Source organism: Lonchura striata, chromosome 11 (assembly GCF_050655825.1).
Source record: "Lonchura striata isolate lonStrDom1 chromosome 11, ASM5065582v1, whole genome shotgun sequence".
NCBI classification, from domain to species: domain Eukaryota; kingdom Metazoa; phylum Chordata; class Aves; order Passeriformes; family Estrildidae; genus Lonchura; species Lonchura striata.
The window spans coordinates 17,685,159-17,708,106 of NC_140713.1; the positions used below are offsets into that span (position 1 = coordinate 17,685,159).

A 22,948-nucleotide genomic window follows, 5' to 3' on the forward strand; every position below is an offset into this window, starting at 1 on the left:
CGCTGCACGCTGGGAATTGTAGTCCTTCAGCACGCAACGCCCCGGAGGGACTGCGGGGCTAGAACTAAACATCCCAGCAGGCCTCGCGGCGCCGGGCGGGGCGGAGGCGGCGCTTATGGCGGCGGAGTGGAGCGCCGTGCTCCTCACCTGCCGGCGGGGCCATGGCGTGTGCGCCCTGCAGCGAGGCAAGTGGCGGGGCGGGCGCCGCTTCTCCGTCCCTGTGCCCGGCTCTTACCGCCGCCCGCCTCTCGTTTGGCAGAGCTGGAGGTGCGGCGGCTGCGGGGCGGGCTGGGCCCGCGTCCCCCCGCGCTGCTCCTGGCCGTGGAGGACCCCTGGGCCCGCCTGGGCAGCGGCGGTGCCACCCTGAACGCTTTGCTGGTGGCGGCCGAGCACCTCAGCGCCCGGGCCGGATGCACGGTGAGAGGGGACCGCCTCCGGAGGGTCCGGGGAGGGGACGCTGTAAGTGAGGGGAGCGCCCGTCCTGTCTCCACTGACTGTTCCCGGCTGTCCTCTCGCAGGTGGTGACCGCTGACGTCCTGAGGGATGGCCGCATCCTCATCCTGCACATGGTGAGAGCCGACCTGCAGCCCAGCATGGGACCTCTCATTGCATCCACTCCCTCAGGGTGATCCCCCGTATTCTCCGTCCCACCAGGGCCGCGATTTCTCCTTCGATGACTGTGGCCGTGCCTTCACCTGCCTGCCCGCTGAGGAGCCCGGCGCCCCCGCCGAAGCGCTGGTCTGCAACCTGGACAGCCTGCTGGGGACCATGACACACCGGGTCTGTGTAGCCTGGGGATGGGTTTGGCTCCCAGCAGGATGGAAATGGTGTTGGGTTCCTGGGCTCCCTCCCTGCCGTCCCTGAGCATGCCATCCTTCCCTTGGCAGCTCTGTGTGGGCTCCCCACCTGGTGTCTGGGTCTGCAGCACCGACATGCTCCTCACCGTGCCCTCAACACCAGGTGAGTGGATACCAGCCTTGCTTCCAGCACCTGCTTTGGCGTGGGACAGGGTTCTGTGAACAGCACAACTGGTTCAGCCTGTGCTGTGCTCCCATGAGGGTGTGGATGCTCAGCTATTTCTGTCCTGTGCATGGCTGGGATCATCCATTGTGCCTGCAGGGAGGTGGCTGAGGCTGGATGCTGCTGCCACTTCCGCTGCTGTGGTCCAGGTTTTTAGGCAGTTGTGCCAGTGTGAGTACAGGTACTGCCCCAGTGGGCACTGATCTCTGTCTCTCCTCCCAGGGATCAACTGGGACGGCTTCCAGGGTGTCCGAGTGGTTGCAGTGCCCGGGAGTCCGGCATATGCCAGGAACCATGGGGTCTACCTCACCAATGAGCAGGTTGGGGCAGCTCCCCCTTCAAGAGGCATCCCTTGGAGGTGCAGGGATCCCCAATCCTTGGATGCCAAGGTCTCAGCACTGCTGTGGCTGCTCGTCTTGGGGTCCCTGAAGAGCTCACTGGGGTGGTTTTGCTCCTAGGGGCTGGTGCGCGACATCATCTACAAAGGCACAGAGGCCCAGATCCAGCAGTGTGCAGGGCCAGATGGCACTGTCCCACTGGTATGACATGACTCAGGCATTGGTGACCCTGCCAGCCCCATCCCTTGTGTCACCACAGCTGCAGCCTCAGCCCTGGTGTGCCTGGCAGGTGTGCGGGATTGTTTTCTTCTCCTCGGATGCTGCCGAGCAGCTTCTGGCCACCCACGTCATCCCTCCTCTGGACGCCTGCACCTACATGGGGCTGGACTCGGGGGCACCACCCATCCAGGTGACAGCCCCTCTGTGGGGGATGGGACCCTTTGCCACACAGGTGTCACTGCTGGGCATCTCTGTAGGGTCTGTTTGCCCTCACACTGCCAGATTTGGGTGGGAGAGAGCACCAGGAGCAGGGTGGGGTTCAGGATGGCTGAACCCAACAAGTCCCTTCTCTCCCCAGCTCTCCCTCTTCTTCGACATTGTGCTGTGCATGGCAGGGGGGATGACAGAGGAAGATTTTGTGAAGGGTGGTGGTGATGCCAGTGTGAGGAGCGCACGCTCCGTGCTGTGGACGGCTCTCCGTGGCTTCCCTCTTAGCATGGGTGAGTGCTTCCTTCCCGCTTCCAGTGGAGTGTCCCTGCCCAGGCAGTTGTAACTGGGTGATCTTTAAGTCCCTTCCAACCCCAACCATTCCGTGTTTTGGTGCTGCAGTGAGTGCATGTGATGTGACCCATTCTTGGGCCCTCTTCCCTGCATGGCTAGAGATTGGGTGGTCAGGGTCTGACAGCCATCTCTGTCACCCCACAGCTCTGGGTCCCCAGGTCTTCACTGCTGCCCCTTCAACTCAGGATGTTCACCCTGGCTCACATGAGTGTCAGACACACCCCTTTCTTTTTGTCAGTGTGCTGAAAGCTCTCCTGTCCCCCTCAGCCTGCATTCCCAATGCATCCTACGACTACATGACTGCCTCTGCAAGCGACCACATCCGCAGCCTGACTCTCCTGCCTAGCTCTGCCAGCCACCTCCGCTTCTGCAAGACAGCCCATTCCCACGTGGATGTATGTCCTTCCATCCCCAGCCTTGCTCACACGTGTTTTTCGGGGGCTGCTCTGGGCTGTGTGCCCAGCCCCTGGTCCCACGTGTCTCTGTGCCCTTGGCAGCAGCCCTGTCTCCTGGAGGATGGCTCTTCGGTCACCAACTGCCTGCTGGAAGGAGCTGTGCAGCTGGCAGCTGGCAGTGTCATCCAGCACTGTCACCTCCAGGTACATGACTAGGATGGGGGTGATGCACAGCTCCCAGTGCACTGAATGGGCAGTAGGATGACATGTTGCTGCCTAGGATGGAGGAAACACAGCTGTGAGATTTGGGGTGCCCTTCCTCTTTGGGGCTGCTTTTTGGCTGGTGCTGGGCACCCTGGTGTCTGTCACCTTCTGCAAACAAGAGGTTGAGGCTGTCACTTCTGGCCTGTCCTGAGCTGGGAACCAGGGCAGACCCTCTCCTTTGGGGGCTCTGTTATGGCTGTGAGCCCTGCAGGCTGTTGCCCGGCCTGAATTTCTGTAGTCTGTGTTTCTGCAGCCTTGTGACAAAACTACATCCTGACACCTGGCTTGTGCTGGCACCAGTTTGTCTCTCAGGGTAGTTATCCCATTCCAAGGTGAGGATTTGACTCTGACTGGGGGGCCAGCCATGCCACTGTTTCTTCTTCCTCAGGGTCCCCTGGTGATCGGCCCTGGCTGCCTGCTCTCAGGCCTCGATGTGGACTCCTCACCAGCCCTGCGGGGCTGTCCCCTGCGTGATGTTGTCCTGCAGGGCCACCGTGTCCGGCTGCGTGACCTGCCCTGCCGCGTGTTCACTCTCACCGGCCGCCTTGACGACTGGCAGGTGCGGGGGCAGTGAGATGGCACAAGGCTCCCAGCAAAGCCAAAGTGTGACCAACCCCTCTGTGTCCCTGCAGAGCCCTGTGGAAAAAGCCACCTACCTGAACGTGCCCTGGGCTGAGTTTTTCCAACGGACAGGTCTACGGTAAGTATCACATGTCAGACTGGGACGGGGGACCCAGCTCGAGGTGTCATGGCCACTCCAACCCATCCCACGTTCTAGCTCCCCTTATGGAAGGTGTCCTCGAGCCCCAGGGCAGTGCTGATGGTTTCTCCCTCCTGCAGGGAAGGGGACCTTTGGGATGCTGAGACGCCGCGGGGGAGCCGCTGCCTGCTCAGCGCCCGGCTCTTCCCGGTGCTGCACGCCCGCGAGGCGCTGGGGCTGGAGGATGTGCTGTGGCTGCTGGGCCTGGACTCAGTGGCCAGTGAGCAGCTGGTGCGCTGGAGGACGGCCTGGCGCATGTCCTGGCAGGAGCTGCTGCCCTGCCTGGACACAGAAGCTGAGCTGGGTGCCCGCCAGGCCCTGTTCTTCCTGCAGGGCCAGCGCAAGGTGCGGCGGGTGCTGCTGGGGTGCCAGGACAGCAGCCTCCTGCCGCTTGCCCGCAGCGCCGTCCACGAGGGCTACCACAAGGCCATGCTGAGCACGCTGGATGAAGGTGAGCTGGACTCATGAGCTTGTCTCTCATTATCAGGACTGTTCAGTGCTCCCCACTGCCTTCAGCAATTTCCCCCCGCTATTGCAGGGGTGTACCTGCAGGGCGTCCAACAAAGCTGAGTGGGTGCAAGCCATTCAAGTCCCGCTTCCCTGGGGATAGCTTATGACAGAAGCTTGTTGGGGTACAGTGCAGCCTGGCTGTGCTTTGCAGCCTCCTTTTGTTTTATTTTCTAGTTGCCTCCACGGCCAGTGACGCTGGTATTGCAGCACGGGCACTTGCCTGTATTGCCGAGGTCCTGGGCTGCATGGCACAAGGGGAAGGGGGCTTGCGGAGTGGTCCTGCTGCCAACAGGGAGTGGGCCTCAGCTTTTGGGCGCCTGGAGAGCGGGGACATTGCTGGTGGTGTCCAGGAGCTGGCTGCTGAGCGACAGAAATGGATGAGCCGGTGAGGCTGGGGCTGGCAAGAGGCAGCTGGCCCATTCCCATTCCAGGCAATGGTGCTGTCATGGAGATGTGCCAGTGGGCTCAGCATCTCTCTTATCCCAGGCCGGCTCTGCTGGTGAGAGCAGCTCGGCACTACGAGGGGGCCGAGCAGATCCTCGTCCGGCAGGCAGTGATGTCCTCATGCCAGTTCATCACCGTGGAACAGGTGGAGCTGCCACCCTTGGGGCACTGGGTGCAGGTGATGTGTCCAGCCCGCCTGGACCTCTCTGGTGAGCACATTCCCTGAGTCAGATGATCCTCGTCTCAGCCCTGTGGTGCTGGGGGAACAGGAGTAAAGGAGGCTGATGGTGAGTGTTGGCAGGTGGCTGGAGCGACACACCCCCCATCACCTACGAGCACGGGGGGGCCGTGGTGGACGTGGCAGTGCTGGTGGATGGGTGCCGGCCCATTGGCGCCCGGGTGCGGCGCATTGCCCAGCCAGAGCTGCGCCTCGTCAGCCTCAGCGGGACGCCACAGAGCGAGGTGGTGGCAGAGCTGGTGTGCCGGGAGCTGGAGCACTTACAGGATTACTGCCAGCCTCATGCACCAGGTGAGGGGTCACCTACCAGCCTGGCTCTGTCCCTGCGATGTCCTGTTGGTGCCAGGATGGCCCTTTTTGGGGCCAATGGGATGAGGGAGCAGGTGGCACAGCAGGCATCAGCTTTACTTCTTTTTTGTTTTCAGGTGCCCTGCTCAAAGCTGCCTTTATCTGCACCCAGGTTGTGCAGTTCCCCTCACAGAGACCCTTGCGGGCCCAGCTGATGGAGAGTTTTGGGGGTGGCTTTGAGGTGCACACCTGGTCCAAGCTGCCCCATGGGTCTGGCCTCGGTAGGTCTGCTAGGAAGGGGCTGGGTAGTCCCTCACTGGTGCCTGGGAATCTGCCCCCCAGCCCCCAGGGTCACAACAGTGTCTCACTGCCCTGGCCCCACCTCTGCTCCCTCCAGGCACCAGCAGCATCCTGGCAGGAGCAGTGATGGCATCCCTGTACCGGGCAGCGGGGAAGGCTGCCAGCACTGAGTCCCTTGTCCATGCTGTGCTGCACCTGGAGCAGAGGCTCACAACAGGTAGGGTCTGGGGGAGCAGCTGACCCACAAGGTGGGGGTCCCAGCAGTGACTGATGACTCTGCCCTGCAGGGGGTGGTTGGCAGGACCAGGTTGGTGGGCTCATTCCTGGCATCAAAATTGGGAGGTCGAAAGCCCAGCTGCCACTCAGAGTGGAAGTGGAGCAGATCCTGGTCCCTGATGGTTTTACCCAGACTCTGAACGATCACCTGCTGCTGGTGTACACGGGGAAGACTCGCCTGGCCCGCAACCTACTCCAGGTAATGCCTGGGTGCCTCTGGGTGTCATGGGCTGGCCTCTGCTCCCCCTGTGGCCTTTGGTGGCATCCCCTTCACTTGTGCAGAGCTTTGCCACCCCAGAGGGAGCTGGCATCCAATGGCCATGGGTGCAGCACTACCTCCCCAGGTGCTGCTAGAGCCAGGAGGACAGTGACAGGGACATTCTGGCTTCTTGCAGGATGTGGTGAGGAACTGGTACGCCAGGCTGCCCTCCATCGTACAAAATGCTGACGCGCTGGTGAGCAATGCTGAGGAGTGTGCCCAGGCCTTGAGGCAAGGTGTGAGCCCCCTTCCCTAGGCCAGGTTCACCCTTTTAACAGCTGAAGAAACACAAACTTTCCCAGGGCCAGGTTGTGCAGTCTCAGAGGGGAAAAAGGCTGGAGTGTGCAGGCTTTTGCAGCTGCAGAAGCTTCAGGCAATACCCCAAAATTCAGGCTTGAACGAAGATCTTGAGGGAGAGGGGGTTAGACATGCTGGATATGATTGATTAGCAATGTGCCATTGGTGACAGGGCTGGCGGCCGTGCCTGGTCAGTGCAGTGGGTTTATTGGGCTGCTGCGGAGAGGAAGCTGGAACATTAAAGCAAGCAAATCCTCCTCCTGTGGAGGATTAAAAATAGCAATGTGACTAGGCTGGGGTTGCCTGCTTGACCGGAAGAGCTGAGAGGAACTGGAAAAGAGAAGGGAAAATTTATCTTGGGCTGAGCATGTTTCTGCCCTTTGGGTGAGAAACAGAGACAAGTAATTTGCAATATACCCTCCTCTGCAGGTGACCTCCTGCTCCTTGGCAAGTGCCTGGACTGCTACTGGCAGCAGAAGAAGTGCATGGCCCCGGGCTGCGAGCCGCTGGCCGTCGGGCGCATGATGGACGCTCTGCGGCCCTACGCCTACGGGCAGTGCTTGGCTGGGGCCGGCGGCGGCGGCTTCCTTTACATCTTGACCAAAGCCCCTCGGCAGAAAGAGGCTTTGCACCAGATCCTGGCAAACACTGAGGTGAGCTGTGAGCCCCCCACTGTTGCAGGCAGCTTGCAGCAGCCTTATATAGAGCATGAGGAGCATCTCTTCCCCACCGCACATTGCTTGTTGTTCCAATGCCCTCCCTGGGACCTTGGAGGTGAGAAGGGGTCCTTTCCTGGCTCCTGCCCCAACCTGTGACTCTCTTTTTTCTAGGGACTGGGCAACTTCAGCATCCACAGCATTGAAGTGGACACGGGTGGTTTCTCTGTGGAGGTCGTGGGATGTGATACGAAGGATGGTGCTCACCCTGGAGGGGACAGGGCTGTGTGAAGGCCTTCAGCCCTGGCCCATTCCTGGCAGATATCCAGAACAGGTGCAGGGAAATCCCCACTACTTTAGGAGAGGCTTCTTCAGCCAGCTCCAGCAGGTGCCTTAGGTCTCCATGTGGCCTTTTTGTGATGCTACTTGCCCAAAAGCCACAGCCTGGAGAAGTTCTGACAAGTTGTGCAGGCAGGCAAAACTACTCCTGGCCTTGCTGGAGGGACAGTTTGCTAGGGCCTCCAGTCTGATTTTGGTGTTTCACTCCAGTTTTTACAGTTCTCCAAAGGGAACAAGCCAGCATTTGTGATGCTGTGTCTAGCCGGACTGCTGTTCCAGCAGCAGGGATCCAAGCTGACTGTTCAGCATGCAATGCTCCTGCAACAGCTGGATGTGCAATCAAGACCCTCTTCTGTCCTGAGGCACTATTTCCACAGGGAAATAGTGCATAGTGAAAGCAAGTTACTAGTCCATGCAATATCTGAATAAAAAAGCTTGTTTTCAGCATGTGTTTATGCCTCTCTGTCCGAGCAGGGCTGCTCTCTCTTCACAGGACAGCAAAGGTCCAGCACTGCGTGGAAAAAGCTTTTCCAGGGGTGGGAATGGCAGAACCTGCATGCAAGGGCTGGTCTTCCCCTTCCATGGCCCTGGCTGAGGGAGGCAGCCAGGCAAGATAAGGAAGAGCCCCTGGATGCCCTAGCACAGGGTAGAAGAGAAGAACTGGAGCAGAGCAGAGCTCTTGTCCCAGATCTCTCCAGCTCCCTCCAGGCCCACAGCTGAGCACACCACTGGAGACTGCAACTCAACCAAGCGAGGTTTATTTACAGAGTATCTGTACAGAGAAGGGACACAGCCCCACTTCCTTCAGAGACTTTCTAGTGATTTTCCAAGCACCTTCCCAAGGAAATCACTCCTTTTCCCATCCACAGAACAGTTCCCATCACCACCAGAAGAGAGCTAGGGCTCAGCATTTGTAACTCCAGTAGCTGACCCTTAATCTGGGGGTACAGAGGGAACACAGCTGCAGCAGCAGACCCATATTTGAGCCCCACCAGCCCCCTGTCCCAGCCTGTGGCCTCCTGCAGGGCAGCAGAGCACAGGGAAGTCAGGAGCAGGCACTGGCCTGTGTTCTGGAAATAGCATGACAGATTCCTCTGTGCCTTGTTTCTGCTCCCACAGAAGGACGGCAAGTCTTCTTGCTGGGCTCAGGAAAACCCTTTGCCCCAGTGAATGTGAGCAGAAGGGCAGACATCATCCCATCCCCACACCATCAAACAGCCCTGGGCCAGGATGTGGGCAGGCTCAGGACTGCAGCCTTCCTGCCCTTAGCTCCAGCACGGTGCTGATCCAAGCACTGACCAACTACAGGCGCAGCCGCTTGATGTCCTCGCTGCGGAAGTCGATGCGGAGAGCCAGCACCTGCCGGACCTCGGCAGGAGTAAGGCGCCACGTGAGTGGACCCGAGTTTGGACCCCAGTAATCCAGAATCTCCGTCACCTGGAAAAAGAGGGGAGCTGTAGGAGATGCCTCAGCACAGACTGTCCTCACAGGTAAGTTTGAACTCAAGTGCCATCAGACACGGGGCAATTTCTCCAGGTTTTTCACACCCTGCAGGTGTGATGACATCTGGATAAACTCAGTAAAGCCACGTGCAGTGCAGGTGTTCCCACAATCCCCCAGTAGGAGCAGACCAAGTGCAGCTCACCCTTTCCAGGTTGAGGATGGTGGCCATTTGGGAAAGACGGGCAAACTTGTCACGGATCGTCCATGTGGTGACTGTGGTGAGATAGGCTATGAGGGACCTCAGCTCCTTGTCAAACTGCAGACCACCGAGCTGTGGGCACAGAGGGAGATCTGTTAACTCTCCAAGCAGACCATGGGCTGTGCCAAGACACCAGTTAAAATCACAGGGAAGCAGTGGGAGGTCTCTGAGCAGGCAGGTCCTAGTTAAACCATTTACTGCAGGTTTAAGTGGCTTATGTTTAGCTCTACCTTAAAACCCAGTCCCCTTACTGGTGCCAGCTCTTCTCAGTCCCATCACCAAACCCACTTTGTCCCTGTGGATGCTGATGTAAAGGCATCCATGAGCTGGTCACTGGTGCTTGGAGAGTTTCTTACAGGGTAATATTTGAGGGTAATATTTGCATCTGCCCTGCCCCATCCTTTACTGAGGATTTGGAGTCAATACAGACTACATGGTATTAGAGTGTTTTGCTTACCCTGCTGAAGGTGGATTTGAGCAGCACTTTCTCCAGTTCAATGGCTATGAGACTGGTCATAAGACCAGTGAGAGTATCATAAATCACTGGAGACAGTCCAGCCTGGAAGCAGAAACCTGTGTCATTCTTGTCAGGAAAAACTGAACAGAGATCCCTAAAGCCCAAGGCTTGGAGAGCTTACAAATAAGGACTTGCAGGCTTGGCAAGCAGGGAGCACCACAGAAGTGATCCAGGTACGTGAGGCCCGCAAGCAGGCTTTGAGAATTGCAGGAGAAGGGGGTGACTGGAGCCTCCAGAGCCCTGCAAGGCACTGGAGGACACCTCTGCTTCCCAAGCAAGGAAGGAGCTGGAGGATGCCACGTGGAGGTCTGGCCAAAGCCTGGCAGGCTGCCACCTCCTTCTCTCACCTTGAACTCTGTCATCTGCTGTTCCAGATTGACGATGAACTGCTGGACCCAGGGATCATTGGCCTCATAGTCACTGAACTCCTCCTGACAGTGAAATGCAGAAAGGGTTGTTTATGTGGCCTGAAGTAAACCACAGCCAGAGGCCCAGAGGACAGGAAGGGAGGTTCTTCATGGAGCAGCACTTCATCCCTTCTGCTCCTCTGCAGCCAAATGTCCCTTTCCAGGCTCAGCTGCAGAGCAAGATCTGGGTATTTTACTGCTGCTCTGTGCCAAGGAAACAGCAGATAACTGAGGGGAAGGAAACAGCGGTTGCTCTGACTGTGCTGCTGAGCAGAAAACAGAGTGCTCAAGTACAGCTGCAAGAGGAGAACACTGAGCCTCACCTCCTCGATGTTGTGGGAGACAGAGAGGAATAAGTTGATCCACGGCTTCACCTGGGGTTTGATGGCTGTGCTGTTGAGCTCATTGAGACCTTCCTGGGCAAGACAGCAAGAAGAAAGGACAGTGAGGCACAAAATCTTTACAAACAGGCTGTCCTGATGCTGCTTTCCATTCTCAGCTTGGGAAACTGGCCCACAGACAGGAAACTGCACCCACAAGGCCCAGATCCCACACTCTTCCGGTGCCAGAAGGCTCTGACAAGGCTCTGACACCATGACAAGAAGAGGAGGAAGGATGTTGGCCCAGAAGCTGCTGTTGTGCTGACTTGCAGTGTGGTCTGAAGGGCTTGTGCTTCCCCACCCCATCCCACACAGCTACAGATTTCCTAGCAGGAGCGAAGCACCTGGGGTAGGAAAAAATGCAAACTCAATTTTTTCACTCAGCACCAGCCAGGGCACTGACTGAACTCAAATGATGCACCTCCACTGCAGCTTAGCTCAGTAGGGGAATCTAAAAGGAAGATAAAAGCTGTAACCACAGTTAATTCCCTGAATTAATCATAACCCCAGCACATGTCATCTCCCCTGAGCAGCAGGCTGTCAGCAAAGGCTGTTTTGTCCCCTGTGATGAGAGCTCTTAAAGCCCTCTCCTGCCAGCCACCCTTCTTTGGCTCAGCAAGGTGTCATGAAAGCTCACTCAGTATGAAACTGTGTCGGTACCTATTCTGACTGGCATTTGATAGAAGATTTTAACTAAAACTGGCATTTCTGAGAAGGCCCTGCTGGCAATTGTCCTTTTCTGAGACAAAATCAGTGTGTGTGTGACTCAGGCAGCACAGGAGCTTCCTCCTCAGCCTTTAGATTGCTTTGCAGCCACTTTTAAAACCACACCAGTCAGACTGGAGAGTTTTACTCCTTACTGATAAGCTCTTTGGTTTCAATACTGACCACAGTCCTCAAGAGGGTTTGCTGGTAGTGCTGAACTGAAGCCATCTGCGTGCCCTGAACTGCAAAGCCAAACAAAAAATAACCTGACCCCTCAGTGAAGTACAAAGGCAAACCTGGTTCAAAATATTCTCCTTTGCTTGGTTTCTTTCCACATGAGGAACTAGGTCTTCCTGCTTCTTTTCCTGCCAGAGACCACTGTGACATTTTAGGACAGCAGGCCCCAGCATGCCACAGGAGACTGAATTTAGCCAGAGAGTCCTCTGCCCCATGCTGAGGGCTATTTGTATTTGGGAAAGAAGGAGAAACCTGAGAAAAGAACAGCTCTTCTCTACCAACAGCCTGTCTTCAGCATTACTTAGTGAGGCTGTGGACAACTTGACAGTGTGCTGTGCCACGAGGGAGAATGGAGGAGATGGAAATGCTATTAATATTTCTTTTCCTGAAAATGCCAACTGCAAGTCCATGAAAAGTGAAGACAAATGAAGCAACATTCCTTCTGGCTCTGCAGCTGCTTCCAGTGCTTTTTATGCAGCTGCCAGCTGGTGTGGCTGTGTAAACGGGCTGGGGCTGTTTCCATGCCTGAAAGCTGACTGATGTGCTCCCTCCTGCACACTACCCAGCACTCCTGGAGCCACACATGGCCTGGCCTTAGGCTGAAGTGATTCCTGCCAGAGTTCTCCCTGAAGACACCAGCAGCCAGTGTTGGAAGGCAGGAGTAATTTGGAGAGACACTCACCTGCAGCAGGTCACGGAATTTATTGGAGACAGCAGCCATGTCTGAGAGGCAGCTCTCAATCTTGGCCTGTGCCTGCTCACCCCCGAATCCTTGGCTGAGTAGTTTGCTGCAGTCACTCTGCAGGGAAGAGATCCATGAGCAAGCTGCAAATTAATAACCTGGGCCGTTTTTATTTCTTTGTGTTGCTGAGCTCTGGCTGCCCACCAGTGTGTGGGCTAGCACAGGAGCCCAACTCTTGCTCTTGCAAAGGCAGAGACTGCTGGCTCCAGCTGCGGGGAGAAAGGACAGCAAGAAAAGCAGCAAGGGGCTGTCTAGCCTGGCACCAGAGAACTGCAGACTTGCCATGATGCACAGTTATTCCTGCACCAGGTTAGTCAGGCTAGAAGAACTGGTATTTCTGGCTGCTACTAATCAGCCGGAAATTGCACTACCAGCTTAAAATTCCTTCCCTAAGGCTGGAGGGCAGAGACCTCAGGAACTCGGGCAGATCAAAGTCCAGATGGTTTACTTGACCCCTGCCTCCCCCAAGGAAGGATATTACAAATTTGATTCAGGAAAAACCAGTAAAGAATACAGACTGCACCTCCAAGGTCTTCTTTAGGGTCATGATGTTTTCACTGCAGACTTCCACATTGTTTAAGGTCACCTGAAAAAAACCCAAAACAAACCCAAGCTGGATTAAATGGAATTTCCCAGCACCTCATCCCCAAATCCACACATTTAATCCATGCCCTGCTAACAGTACAGACTGAAATGCAAGTAGTTAAAGGACAAAGTAGCTACTGTGAGACCAAAGCATTGCAAATTCACAGAACTGCATGAAGCTCAACTCCAGCAACAGAGCACACATGCTGAACCCCCACCTGCTGAAGCTGAACCAAATGTCCCTATGAGGCTGGGGTTTGCACAAACAGGAACATGAGGCAAGGTGACAGGTGAATGAAGAAATTCAGTGGAAGCCCTTTGCTTCAGAAATGCAGAAACCTGTAACACTGAGCTCTATGAGATTAAGGAGTTGAGTCCCTCCTGCTCCCTTTGCTGCCTTCTCTCCTTGTACAGTCAAAGTTCCAAGGAACCTCTTCAGCACTGGCTCTTCACAACAACTTAGAGGGAGGTAAGTCATGGTGAGCCAGCCTCCCTCCAGTGGTCCCAACCTCTGCCCACAGGTCTGCTCACACTGGAGAGAGCAGAGCCAGAGATGCTCTCACAGTGAGGTCCTTTCCACAATGCAAAGTCTACACAGATCCCAGCATGGGGAAGGACGTGTTATGCTGCAGAAGACAGGAGTGAAAAGTGACCACTTCCCTGTGGGGTCTGGAATACTCCCTGTGCCTGTTCAAGCAAGCAGAGAGCTGCAGTTCTGCTGTTAGAAGGCAACAGGAGGATCTTGCAGACCAAGGAGAACAAACAATTCTGCTCTAATGAAAGCTCTTCAATCTGATAAGTGAAGGAGGTGAGCTTGGGCCAGGACTTTTCTATCTGGAGGAAGGTGTGGATGAGATGCTCTCCCACCACCTCTGTGTGGAACCGGTGAAGAACAGGATTGGTGGACACCTCAAAAGAGCACAGACTTTTCCCCAGCCCAGAAGGAATTATTGGCAGCCCAAGAGGCACTCACAGGATCACAGCTGCACAGGCCTGGTGTGGAAGCTCTACAAACAAAAGGTGAGGCAGAAGCATCTACCAGACATCCAAAGGTAGGCCACCCACCACACCTGAACAGGTTTTCAGGTTCTCTGATCACAACAATCACACCAATCCTGTTCTCAAGAGTTCCCCATGATCTTTCTCCCCACCCCAACTCACTCTACACCAGAAGAGCCACCAAACCCACCAGAAAGGACTGCTTGGCCTCATCCGTGCTTTCAATGCCTTTGGTGTCGAACTTGCCCTGCTGCAGGCTACTGTGCATGATGTTCACAGCACTGGTCACCCCTCTCTGGAAGTCCTGGAAGGTCGTGGCTGGGAAGCCCTGCTTCAGCTTGTTGTACAGAACTTCCCTATAGGCAAGCAGAACACACCAGGGTTTAGAGCAAGCAAAAAAAAAATATGCTCTGTGCCTGGGGACAGCATTTTTTCTGAGATCTGACCTGAACCAGGTAGTGAAAAGGGGGAAAAAAAGGCTGGCAAGTATCTCCTGACAGCCTCTGAGTGCTGAAAGAAAAACATAACCACCCAGTTTCTGAGCTTTCCCAAATATCCTGCCAGCAGCTGCCTGCTGTCTTCAGACACACCTCCTCACTCCCACAATGGAATGAAAAATAGCAGGACAATTTCTGCAGTCTCACCCTAAGTTTGAGTTGTTAAGTAACCCAGAGAACAACTAGGGGTGATTATGTACCCTCAAGCAGGGTAGTACCCCAATGCTGCAAGGCAACTCCATCTTGTAGGGATTTTGTGCCATGAGGTTCTTTTCTCTGTTCATCCTACAGGTGAAGCACCACTATGGTGAGAAAAGAAGCCCAGATCCAGCTTCCCACATCTGCCAATGCTTCCTGTGAGCATCTTCCATGGAGATGACAAGCCAGAGGTTCAAAGGCAAAGAACACTAGGAAGACCATCTGGCAGCAACCACTGTTTGCAGAACGTGAGGTGGAGGAACATTACAATGAACCTGGTGTGTTTTCATTACCTGAAGTCAGACTCCAGCTCGGTGGTGGAGTGGTTGATCATAGCACAGAGACAGTCTATGCTGGAGCTGGACAGAGCACGCCCAATGCACTTCTTCACTATATAAAACACATCATCCACCATGCTGGAGGTGAGCTGGCCCTTCTCGTAGCTGTCCATGGCAACAGCCTGCAAAGAAAGCTGTCTCAGTGCCCTGAGCTCACAGCCCCAGCAGTGCTGAGACACCAAACTGCCCATCTGCCCACTTCACCCTGAGTGGAACTACCCTGTGTGGCTGGCACCACTCACACCAGTCTGCAGCAGCCCACAGACCTGGAAGATACCTGGGGTATGTCTGAAGTCAAAGTTCAGAAAAAACCACTTGCTTTTCAAGGCCAAGAGAAACAAAAGACTTTCCCAACAATTGCATATTTGCCATGTAAGCATATCCCTCCCTTGGGATGCTCACCAGAGGACTGAGGAGAACGCACAGAAAAATATCTAAGAGGTTTTCCCCCACCTTGTTGACAGTCTCCCTCATGAAGTATTCCTCCATGGTGATGTAGTAGCCAATGAGCTCTTGCATGGTACAGCTCAGCAGACAGTTGTTGAGGAGCTTGTCCAGGTATTTTTGATGCTCTGTGGAACAAAAGAGAGACCCATCAGGAGGAACCCAGGGCCAGGAGGCAGCTCCACCAAGTCCCCTTACTGCTTGTCTCATGGGACAAACAGATATACACTTGCCAAGCCCAGCTTAGAACAAATCACAAGCCTCCATTGTGGAGCTGAAATTGCTGAGCTGGATTTTGCAGGTGACTAAAGTGATTTCCAGAGCTCTACAGAGTACCAAAACCTTGAGCCTTTTTTTTATGGCCTCCATCTTTAGGATTTATGCTTGCAGTGACCAAATGGCTTTTCCCCTCTTTGGAGACTTTACTTTGTTATACTCTACAAGCATTCTTAATGTTGGTTTTCCTGTTAGAGGGAACAACCAGTGCTGAAAGCAGGTTTGGAAAGTCTAGGCTACACAACTGTCTTCCACAGAGTGCTCCCAAAGTGTCTTTGCAGACCCTGTGTCACTCTGCTCTGCCACTAACTCAGGTATATTGCCATTTCTGGCTTTGATAAGCAGAACCTATGAGTATCAGTGCTCAAGGTGTTACCTTGCTTTACCTCCTCTGAGGCCATGGCATCTCCCACCTCAAAATCAGCCATTATTCGTCTCTTGATGAATCTCAAGTAGAGCTCACTGCGGGCATTCATCAGAGTGACTTCTGTTAAAATAGGGTCAAGCTCCCTGGAAGAAATAGCAAGAATCAAGACAGCAAGACTACAAAAGGAGAGCCTCAATTTAATTCAGTTAAGTAGTGTGTTTTCTGTTCCCTTACTATGAGATCAGTACTGCCCCTTTCCATCTGTACCACTGACTGGCAAAGCTCAGCACAATAACTGGTAAGTGCAAAGCATGCACACAAACAGTCAAAATATCCCACAAAATCTCCCCCAGGAAGTATCTCTGCAATATTGGTTTTTCCCACAAACTCTACTCCAAGATTTAGCAACACTCCCCCTCTTTTTCCTCATAGATGTGAGGACATTCACATTGAAATCACAGTGGTAAGGACTGCAAGACTCAAAGCAACCTGATGTAACTTCAAAATGAGCCCTGTTTTGAGTGGGAAGTTTGACTAGAGATCTTTATCAGTCCTTCCCTACCTCAGTTTTGCTACAATTCCATGAGCCCTATGTAGTGTTAGAAATGCCTGGTCCCTGCCATCTCCACGTATGTATGTGTTTTTGTGCACAGACTCATATGTTTCTCTGCAGATGATGAAGAATCTGTTTAAGCTCAGCAGCTCAGGAAACGTGAGACAAAAGAGCGTGTTACAATGCAGAACACAGTGTTCAGATCAGAGATGACTGAAAAAAGAAAGACTGACACATCAGCTTTTTCATCAGTGTGCACAGAAGAATTTTACAAATCCTGCTTGAAGCCTCATGGTGCACAAGTGGGAGAAGGAAACATCAGCTTTATTTTACAGATGAAAAATTAAAAAATCAGAAAACTAGAATGCATGCAGAACTACTCAGAGCAAACAGTAAGTAGATATTACTGCAGAAATATTAATTATGCAGGCTCATAGACAGATCTTCCTTTAGGAACCTGTTTTCTTTCAAGGCATGTCAGGCAGTCCCAGAAGGGCTGGGTGCACTTTCAAATGGCCTTGCTTAAGGGTTATGTAAATATTTACAATAAGAAGAAACAGAGGGAGATTGAAAGCACTGCTGTTTGTTGTCAAGAAACTGATGGTATGGAGCTGCTGCAGATTAAGTAAGATCCAAAGATTTATTCCTGTCTCTGTCATAATTATCTGTCAAGAGAGGTGCTCTGTTTTGTGGGCTCCAAGGACTGTACTCTGGCCATGAAAGGGTAGTGGGCACAGGCAGGTAAAATCTCAGTCCTTCGTGTGCAGTGATACCGACAACCCCCCAGGAATGCTTAGAGCTAAGGCTTAGAATTAATGACTAAGCAAAATAAAGCCCCATTACAGAAGGTTCCTTTAAAGAAGGGCAGTGGAGGGCACCTAACAATTGGATTTTTTAAAATTAATAACCACAAAGCTTTTGGAAGAGCGGGAGAGTTATCTAAATGCTAAGTAGCGTTAATAACAACTCCAGAGTGAATGGTTGGAGAGCATAAAGAGTTTTTCTTTGTACCTTGGTTCAATCTTCTCTGCAGAAGAACTTCTCATCATGCTATTCTGGACTTGCTGGAACTGCAATCACAAAAGAAAGGAAGACTTTGCTGATGACTTGGAGTTACCAGACATTTCTTGTGCTGTCACCTAAGGAAGTGCTTGCTCTCTGGGGGTAATTGGAATGATTTGCAGGAAGCACTGCCAGAGAAGGGAATCATGTAAGTTCACTTCCTCTTCCTCCGAGGCAGAGCTCATCCTGCCAGGAAGGGTGGTGGGATGGGACTTGGCCAGAGGCACCAAGGTATGTGACCATGAGACAGTAACAGCAGCCCTGCATCTAAGCAGGAACAAGACAATGGGGAAGGTGCAGAGCTGCACAGCAAAGAGTGCCCAGGGTGCATTTACCATGCTCCCAAGGAATACTTCTCTGCATCAGAAAGCACAGTTACAGACTGAACCCCTTCAGCTATCTGGGTCAATAAGTAGTAAAGCAAGGATTCTCTCAATACACAAGGTCAAACTCTGCTGCCTCTATGGCAGAGGGAGCCCCACAGAACTGGATGGAGGGCACAGCTGGCTGCATGAGGCAGCCTCACACTGCTCTTACCTGCCTGTGATAGTCCCTCTCCTTGATGAACTTGTCCACCACCTTCTCCACCTGCCGGTCGCACTCCACCTGCAGGTGCTTGATGAGGGCGTAGAGCCTCCCTGGCCCGTAGTAGGTCTCCACGATGGGCTGGTGGGTCTCCACAATGCGAGCAATCCCTGCGGGGAGAGGAGAGAGACTCAACCAGCAATTCCCAGAGCACAGCAGAGCTACACAGGTCCACAGACCAGACCTAAAAAAGGATCATTCCTTCCTTAGATAGAGTATAAATCTCCTGCAGCAGAAGCCATCTCTCTGTCCCTAAAGAGAACTTCTGCCATGCCCTGTGTGCCAGCTGCCCTTCAGCCCAGCGAGATACAAGGAATGAAGCTTCCCCAAGACAAAGCTGCACGAGCTTAATCTGGCAGGGGGTACAACTGCCACCCAAACACAGTCCCAGCTTTTAGCACCTCCAAGGTTACAGGGAAAAATCAGCCCAGGGATGGCTCTTGGGCACACACTTGCTGCAGAGAGCAAGCATTAGCAAAGGCAAGAACTCCTTGGAGGAAATACTCATCATCTCTACAATACTGCCTTCTCACAAACACTCTACTCCAAAAGTTAGCAATGTTCCCCCTGCTTTTAACACTACTGCCAAGAAAGCTCTACTGGTGCCAGGCTGAGAGAGTAACTTGACAAGGGTGCAGCCTGGAACTAGAGCAGATTTCATAGAGAAGGTGGTTAATCACCATGGGATCTCAAGTACTGTCTGTGGCATTCCCACAGAGCAATCATATTCCCTTCTCTGCTTTCAAGTTCCCATGATGCTTCTTGAAGAGCCAGGCCTGGAGGCACCAAGAACTGCTTATCCCTAAGGGATCTGATTTGTTTGTCTGGAGAGCTGCAAGTCTGAAGAAACCTCCAGGGAATGCCCATTTGTTTTGAGGATGCAGAGAACGGGAAGAGTCTGATTCCTGGAGGAAGCCAACAAATCCTTTGCAAATACACCTTGTGCCTGTACAAGATGCAAAGGAAAACTTGCTTACTGTGATGCCCTCTCCTGGTTGGAATAATTCCTACTAGTTGTGTCCCTGTCCCTCGAGTGAGACACCTGTAGCTCAAAGGGGAATGAGGCATTTTGTGAGCTAAAATTAAAAGCATTTAAATTGATGGACAGTCTCATCATGGACTATTTGCAATCAGGAAAGAGGAAAGGAAGATTACCTTCAAAGAGGAGTGTCAGGGTGTCTGCAAAGATGACAGCAGCTCGACGGTCACTCATGTCTGTCCCCATCACCAGCTGCAGGTTCTCTTCTGCTTTGTTGGCCACCTGCATGGCAACAGGATCAGTCAGCTGAACACCCAAAGGTATTTTTCAACCCACAGGTCCTCTGTCCTTGCCCTAGAGAGCTTCATTGGCCTTCCCAATGCAAGAGCTATTGCTGCTGCTCCTCCTTTGAACAGGGATCCTTTCCTCTCTTGTGGAAAACTCAAGGCTCAAGGAAAGGCAAAAATTTGCTCTTCTCTTTCCAGGCTCATTGGATAATTTTTAAGCAAGTGCACAGAGCAAGATACAGACACCAGAAAGCCCCTCCCAGCATGCAAATGCAGGGAGAGATATGAACTAAGGCCAGTGCTATTTTTTAAGGTTAACAAGCCACTGCCAAAACCTCCTTCCACAACATCTGTTGACAGAGACTGGGTTTTCCTTTCCCCTGGATGTCACAGAGCCTGTTACCTGCTTGCAGAGGTACTCAGAGAACTTGCTCAGCCCCTCTTCATGTAAGCCTAGCAGAGGAAAGATCTTGAAGAACCGTTCCACCTGGGGCAGGTCTCCCTGCTTCATAGCTGCATCAAATTTCTCCGTAACAATTGTTGTCAGACGCTGCTCTGCTTCCTGCAGGAGTTTCAGGTTAGCATCAATTATTCCCCCTGGTCAAAAGGACAGGAAAGAAAGGGAAAAGCAACAGCACAATGTTAATACTGTATCAAGGGCTACTTTTTTTTTTTTTCCCAGGAATGAGACCAGCACTGTGTAGCCCCAAGCTGAGAAGGTAGAAGACACACTGGAATTCCTCTACAGGCATAGACAGGTTGTGTAATGTTGTGTTTTTGCATGAAGGATGACAACACATCCACTGGCATTTTCCTCTTAGGAATCTAGCAATTTACTTCCTCATTTCCAGTTGCCCTGCTTGGTAGCACACCGTGACACAAGAGCAATTCGTAACAGAGCCTTCTCCCTCACTTCAGACCTGAGCATTTTGTCCTTTGCTTAGTTAGCACCTGAAATACTATTACAGCTGTGTGCCGGGAACATCCTTTTCAATTAATAATAATTCTGGTGTAATAACGCTTCAAAAACCTTCACCCCAAGTCAGTCTACAAAATATTAAGATCTCTGGCCTGCATTAGATTTTCTGCTTTGTCTGTTGGGCTGAGGCAACCCATGGGAAATGAGCAGCATCTAGATATCCATTGGAAAGGTGACTCATCAGCAACTCCTCACAAACAGTGCTTACCTTCCTTGCCCTGACGACTGAGCTCAATCACTGACTTGTCCAGAGACAGGTAGCGGTGGATATGAGCTGCTGCTTGCTCATAGTCTTCATTTCTCAGGGCTGTCTGAACTCCATCCATGCAGAACTTCAGGTCAAGGATGTCATCAGCTCTCTGAATGGCCTGATAGAGTCGGTTCTGAAAGAAAAGCAACCAGTAATGCTTCCAGCTGTGGGATAGACCAGGGAGAGAGACCTGTCAGAAGACAGTGTGAGGGAAAAACAGACTGCAGCAATACTTCTATACAGCAAAACTACTATGTAAGCAAAATTCCTGCACTACTTAAAAAGTGCTAAGACCAGTGGCTCTGCAGGATGAACAGCGTATGTCAAAATTGAGGCTGAACTTGGAGGCCACAGTTCTCTGTAACAAACAGGCAGAGACCAGAAATGACACCACATATTTATCTGTTTGATCTGAGCACCTGTGCAAGTACTGGCATTGACACCCCTCAGCCTGTCCCCAGACAAGGAACAGAACAGCCCAGATTCCTGACCTGGCTTGGGTGACAATGGCCATCTCCACTGTACTCAGCACTGTGCAGCTGCCAGGGCTGCTAGTCACCCTATCCAGGTATTCTACCAGGAGCTGTGTGGGCAGAAGGGGATGCTGGAGAACCAGCTGCTACATGGACGAGCATCCCTGGAAGTGTTCAAGGCCAGGCTGGATGAAGCTCTGAGCAGCCTGGTCTAGTGAAAGGTATCCATATCAACTGCAGGAAAGCTGGGAGCAAGAGGAGCTTTAAGGTCCCTTCCAGCCCAAACCATTCTATCATCCTACCAGTCTTATACCATGCAATACCCAGGAGCCCAGAAATACACAGCTAAAATAAAAAAACACAGCAGTTCCAGCCCACCTTCCCACCAAAGGCAGGGCACATCTGCTGTGCTGTGAGCACAGAACACAGATGGTGGTGACAGGTTCCAGCCCCCCTCAACCCAGCTACCTTGGCAAGGTCGAGCTGGCGGACTTTGCTGCTGACGTTCTCGGCCAGGTTGCAGGTGAAGGTGATCATCCCTGCCAGCTGCTGGGCATCCCCCTCGATCAGCTGCAGGTTAGGGCTGGGAACACACGGGAATGAGCGTGAGGTGCACACTCTGACCACCGGGATGCTGTGCAAAGAGGATGGCTCCTCCTCCAGATACAGCTGGTCCTGTCACAACACTCGCATCATTTCAGTCCCTTCCTCTGGGAGCAAAGCAGGAGAAAGGAACGGACTGGCTGCTTTGGAAGAGGCTGCACAGAACAAGTGTGCCTTGCTACCACACAGGGCATTAACAAGCCACTGGGCCCTTATGACATTCTCCATTTCTGAAGTGGAGGTGAAAACTGTAAACCTTTTCTTGGAACTTCTCCTAGACACAAGGCCATTTAGGATGATTTTCCAGCCTGCCTGCACAAGTTCACCCTCAAGAGGCAGTAATATTTATTCATTCCTGTAGACAGCCTGGCATGAGACACCTGATCCAACAATTGATGCTGTAACCTGGCAACCTCTGAGATGACACTGTCAAAAACCTTCTGAGCCTACACTAAAATGTGGGTCAGTCTGGGTGAGGGCACAGCTGTCAGTGCTGCTGAGAAGATCTGGGCACCTGCGGATGAGGATCCAATTCGTGTTCTCTACCACAAACTGATACAAAGTCTGACATTTTCTGAGAATGGATGTGCTTCCCCTGCAGCACTGAAAGGAGTATCTGGGTCATGCAGCAAGGAGAAGGGAGAAGGGTTGGAACACTAACCCCATGCGATGAAGGGCAACCATCTTATTCTCTATAGTGCTTTGCTGCTCCAGGAGGGAATCCAGCTCTTCCTGCACGACTTTCTGAAAAAATAGAAAAAAGGATGAAGGAGGTGTTGTGTGACTTCAGCTCTCTTCCAGACCAGAAATTTGTCACAGACCCTACATCCAAGAGAACGACACAAGGCATTAGTGCTTCCAAGAGCTCATAGGACAAATAAATCCTTTCTAAGCTCTCTTTAATCCTCTAAATCTTTATGTTTTTTCTATTTGAAAGCAGCGGTTTTGGAATTCTCATCACACCGCTGTTAAGTCAGATAACCCACAACCTCCTCCCCTGGCCGTGCTGCCAGTGCGCGAGATCCCAGAATCTCCACGCTGCCCGCGGTTCAGGGATCCGCGGAGGCGCCACCGACCCCCGGCCAGGCCCTAGGGGCGGCAAGTCCGTATCAAACACCTCTGGAGAGTCTGCAACAACGAGGGGCACAGCGACAGCGAGCTAGCCGCTTCACGGCCCCACTGCCTGCTACGCCCGGCCCACACACCTCCTCCTCACACAGCCGGCTGTAGGCGGCCTCCAGGTCCGCCAGGTCAGTCAGCGACTGGATGCGCTCCATGGAGAGGGCGGAGGCGGCGGGGCCGCCGCTCTCCCCCGGCGGCGCCCTCGGCCCCAGCGCCGCCATCTTGGCCCGCAGCTGACGCGTCCATTCCGCCGTGAGGCCCGGCGGGACCGTCACAGGCGCTGCCTGAGCCTCGGCGCTGCTCGGCTCCGCCTGGCAGCGAGGGAAGCCAACGCTCCTCCCAATCTCCATGCTCTAAGGAGGCTGAGGGTTTTCTTGGGTGGGCTCCTGGCGCAGAGAGCAGCCGCCATAGCGCCGCGATTATTCAGGCACCTCATTCGGCAACCTCTCTCGCCACACGGCGCGCGCGCGCGCCGGACAGGCGGAAAGCCCCGCGGA

General features: G+C 53.3%; 2 protein-coding genes across 7 annotated transcripts; one reads left to right on the forward strand and one right to left on the reverse strand.

Moving 5' to 3' along the window:
* The first annotated feature begins 84 nt into the window (after nt 1-84).
* Nucleotides 85-7,611, forward strand: FCSK (fucose kinase). 6 transcript variants are annotated; one of them, XM_085589711.1, is made up of 24 exons: nt 85-185; nt 260-417; nt 519-569; nt 655-780; nt 888-960; nt 1,243-1,340; nt 1,479-1,559; nt 1,648-1,767; nt 1,936-2,077; nt 2,406-2,533; nt 2,639-2,737; nt 3,186-3,356; nt 3,430-3,497; nt 3,638-4,008; nt 4,242-4,452; nt 4,554-4,720; nt 4,813-5,040; nt 5,175-5,318; nt 5,435-5,554; nt 5,625-5,812; nt 6,009-6,108; nt 6,599-6,822; nt 7,000-7,159; nt 7,375-7,611. In XM_085589711.1, the coding sequence occupies exons 1-23, from the start codon at nt 116-118 to the stop codon at nt 7,114-7,116; spliced, it is 3,255 nt and encodes a 1,084-aa protein (XP_085445837.1). In that variant the 5' UTR covers nt 85-115; the 3' UTR covers nt 7,117-7,159; nt 7,375-7,611. The 6 variants fall into 6 exon arrangements, 4 of the variants coding, with proteins under 4 accessions (XP_085445837.1, XP_085445835.1, XP_031361686.3 ...); XM_085589709.1 differs by having other exon boundaries at nt 100-185; nt 2,636-2,737; XR_014957918.1 differs by having other exon boundaries at nt 100-185; nt 2,636-2,737; nt 6,009-6,068; nt 7,000-7,611.
* Nucleotides 7,612-7,906: 295 nt separating this feature from the next.
* COG4 (component of oligomeric golgi complex 4) lies at nt 7,907-22,680 on the reverse strand. The gene is made up of 19 exons (XM_021541097.3): nt 22,535-22,680; nt 21,991-22,073; nt 21,195-21,309; nt 20,212-20,386; nt 19,428-19,621; nt 18,914-19,019; nt 17,711-17,868; nt 17,123-17,181; nt 15,568-15,701; nt 14,925-15,043; nt 14,427-14,593; nt 13,629-13,794; nt 12,378-12,440; nt 11,795-11,911; nt 10,114-10,206; nt 9,731-9,814; nt 9,324-9,425; nt 8,810-8,938; nt 7,907-8,601 (listed from the first exon to the last, which is right to left on the reverse strand). The coding sequence occupies exons 1-19, from the start codon at nt 22,670-22,672 to the stop codon at nt 8,467-8,469; spliced, it is 2,337 nt and encodes a 778-aa protein (XP_021396772.3). The 5' UTR covers nt 22,673-22,680; the 3' UTR covers nt 7,907-8,466.
* Nucleotides 22,681-22,948: the final 268 nt, after the last annotated feature.